This window comes from Quercus suber, unplaced genomic scaffold, assembly GCF_002906115.3.
Source record: "Quercus suber isolate HL8 unplaced genomic scaffold, Cork oak 2.0 scaffold_278, whole genome shotgun sequence".
In the NCBI taxonomy this organism is placed as follows: Eukaryota; Viridiplantae; Streptophyta; class Magnoliopsida; order Fagales; family Fagaceae; genus Quercus; species Quercus suber.
The window spans coordinates 97,588-101,204 of NW_027069734.1; the positions used below are offsets into that span (position 1 = coordinate 97,588).

At 35.3% G+C, this 3,617-nt stretch overlaps 1 protein-coding gene across 1 annotated transcript; it reads right to left on the reverse strand.

Annotated features, from left to right (window-relative positions):
* Positions 1-509: 509 nt before the first annotated feature.
* LOC111986523 (short-chain dehydrogenase TIC 32 A, chloroplastic) lies at positions 510-3,617 on the reverse strand. Its single transcript, XM_024018165.2, has 8 exons — positions 2,948-3,617; positions 2,621-2,852; positions 2,036-2,115; positions 1,764-1,920; positions 1,577-1,658; positions 1,339-1,426; positions 1,028-1,074; positions 510-905 (listed from the first exon to the last, which is right to left on the reverse strand). The coding sequence occupies exons 1-8, from the start codon at positions 3,069-3,071 to the stop codon at positions 705-707; spliced, it is 1,011 nt and encodes a 336-aa protein (XP_023873933.2). The 5' UTR covers positions 3,072-3,617; the 3' UTR covers positions 510-704.

The following is a 3,617-nucleotide window of genomic DNA, read 5'->3' on the forward strand; positions in this document are numbered from 1 at the left end:
TCACTACCAAGTTTAGGTCCAATTCCTATCACCAAAAAGAAATGGATACAATGATTTTGTGATGATATCATATCAGAGTATGATGAAGGAGAGGCATACATGCCCTTAAACGCGTGCATCTTCCCCCCATGACGCATGTTACTAGGACCCATACCAACACTCTCAAAGATACTCCTCAAAAATCAACCACCACCACATGGTACAAACCGACCCCATGTTCTTATTGTCCACTCATTCCTCTCTTTTTTAACAAATATTTTTGCTTTAAACAAACCAATATCCATGCGTACTAATTGTATTATTAACACAATCTTAGGGTTTCCAAGCACTTTCACTTCCCAAATCAAAAAACCCATCAACATATATAAACTGTAATCCCATAATCATTGTATCATAATAGCAATCTAATATAGCACCATACCATATTCTATTTCATACTCTCATTTTTATAAGTCTTAACAAATAGCTTAACCTGTACCAACTAAGAGGTGCACATACATATATATATATATATATATCTCTTATAACATACAAAGGATATATATCATATCTAATTATCTATTACTACAATACTCAAACCCCAGTATACAAACGTATTTCTTCTAGCTAGATTTAGTGTGTACTATTTTCCTTTCTCTTTCTCTCTTTCCTTTCTTTTTGTTTCTTATAAATATATATCTCTTTTCTACTTTTTTATATCTTTTTCAAAACAAGGCGTTGAGTGGATTAAACACTGCTTTTGGGTCTCTAGAAACCATGATTTCAGAAGCAGACCATAATCGTGCAGCTTCGGATAAGTTGGATCCCAATTTTGACGTTGTAGCTTCATTGCAATCGGCAAAGTACTTTCCGGACACATTTAACAGTCTTGGATGAGTGGCAACGTAACATGTGGTAGCAGCAGCCTATAGAATATATTATCGCATTCCAGTCATATGGTTTGACAGTTTCTAAGAAATCAGAGGATTAAAGATGAAAGTTTCATTTAAAATTGAATTGTATATCCAATATTTTAGCTTACACATACCTGAGGAATTGTCTTCAAGAGCTTGGAAGCCAAGAAGAAAACCAAATCTGCATATTAATCAAACACCCAAAAACTCAGAATTAAAAGTTAACATAATGGTCTCAACTATATATATACTCCTATGTATTGATAAATACCATATGATTTGGCCGCACAATCATTATTTTTTGATATTAAGCCAAGACACAATATCTCTTATTTGACAACAAAGCCCTTTACTAATTAAGTTAATTGGAATCTACTAAAACATATTATTATTATTATTATTATTATTATTATTATTATTATTTGTTTGGGGGTTCCAATTTAACCTGTGACAAAGCCTTCACGTTCTCTGGTGAGTCTGGTTCTCACTATTCCTGGATGAACGCAATTCACAGTCACGTTGGCCTCCATTTGCTGCAAGTTATTGTAAAATATTTTTGTAAATGTTAAATGAACAAAACAATTTGAACAAGAACAAGTTAAAAACAAAGGAAACAAACTTTCACTTTTCTTTTTCTGTCTCCAAATCCAATAACTAACTAATAAATCAAATAATTAAACAACCTTAAGCCTCCAAGCAAGTTCCTTGGTGTGCAAAACGTTGGCAAGCTTCGAGAGCGCATAAGCACGTGTTGCATCATAATGGCTGTAGAGACCAAGACAAATTTCAATCAAATCAAAGTCATACGTACATACATATACATATATAGTACACACATATTTTATTTATTTTTTCTTATTCTATATTCACCTTTTGTCTCTGGTTATCAGACCGAGATATCGGATTAAGTCACCGGAAAACCAGCCGTGAATGCTCGACGACACGTTCACGATTCGGCCTTGAACGCCGGTCTTCTTTGCCGTTTCCATCAGCCTATTCAGCAACAGCTTCGTCAACAGAAAATGACCTGCATACATTCATTGAAAACAAAACAAGAAAAAAGAAAAGCTCATTATTGAAGCTCTGCTAAAACCCCATTAACAAAGCCACCATTTTTTATAATATGTGTCAATATAGCTCACCTAAATAATTAGTGGCAAAGGTCATTTCTACTCCGTCTTCACAGATTGCATGCTCATGAGTAAACTTGCCCGCGTTGTTTCTAAGATCAAATACAAAGACAAAGTCACATCTTATTATACAAAACCATAGTCTAAAATGTCTACAATAATATTCTTATAAACACCAACGTCTTATCGATCACTTATAATTGTTTTTGGTCATCGAGAAATTATGGAAATCAGGTCATATAGTAGAATACAAAACAATAGTCTATACTAATATATTTTGTATATTCTTTTATATATGTAGATCAATCTGCCATCGAACGCATATATATATATATATATGTATTTTGGTTATCAAGAAACTAAAAATTATAAAAAATTATAATCCGCTTACTAAAAATCTCTTAATATTTTTAACCACGTACATGATTCAAATTCACCCTTCTAAATTATCAAATTATTAAAACAAAATTATAGTCTACGGTTTATGTTTTATGTATTATTCTAATAACAATACTAGTACATTTTCGAAAACGTACTATGAAAAATAAAAAACGACAAAAAAAAATAATAATAATAAGGGAGGACTTTTGGAGTTACATGAGAAGACTGAGAGGCAAATCAAGGGACTCGAACTCGGAGACGAAATTTCGGACAGAAGTGAGAGAGCTAAGGTCGAGCGACATGACAAGAATCTCGGACTCAGGACACTCCGACACGATACGAGCTTTAGCTTCTTCAGCGGCCTTGAGGCTCCTAGCCGGAAGAACCAGTCTGGCTCCTCGCTTGGCTAAAACCAGAGCTGTCTCGGCTCCGATTCCCGACGTAGCCCCTAGCCAATCACAAAAACCCAAGTCAGACTCTCCCTCTAGCTCCCACACATACTTATATATACTGGTTTTTGATTGAACGGTCATGATTGATTACCTGTGATGATGGCTGTGATGGAGCTCAGATCACCACCGCTTTCGGTGACTTGCTCGGCCGTGGACTTTGAGCCGTAGCCACTAGCACCGGCTGAGCCGATTAGGTACTTCACGGTCTCTAGCATTTCTTTTCTTTTTTTCTTTTTTTTTTAACTGGGTTTCTCTAGCAGTAACTAGCAGTCTCTTTTGTTACGGTGGGTATTCTTGAATTTTTTTTGGTTCAGTTGGGAACTTTGGGTAATGAGTTCTGTGTGCTTTGGTTAAAGACAACATACAGTGTTGGAGTATCACAAAACTGTCAAAAAAACCCAAAGTACGTGTACTTACTTGTCAGTTTTGGTGTATTGAGTAGAGAGCTAAAGGTGGTGCTTTCTTTGTCAGATTTTGCAGCCTACGCCGCTTTGCATTTACTGTGTTTCTATGTATGTGTGCTACAAAGATAGAGAGGTTGATGGGGGGCCTAATTAAAATGATCACAGAGAAGAGAAGGGAAAGAGGGCTTTGCTTTTGCAGGGCTAGTTGAAAGCTTAAAGAAAAAGAAAAGGTTTTTATGGGATTTTATTGGTGTAGTAGCTAGGTGGAGAATCAATTTTAGAGAGAGAGAGAGAGGATTACATATTTGTCATTGATTGATTGAGATAAAATGTGTGTATGATTGGGTCTATTGTTGT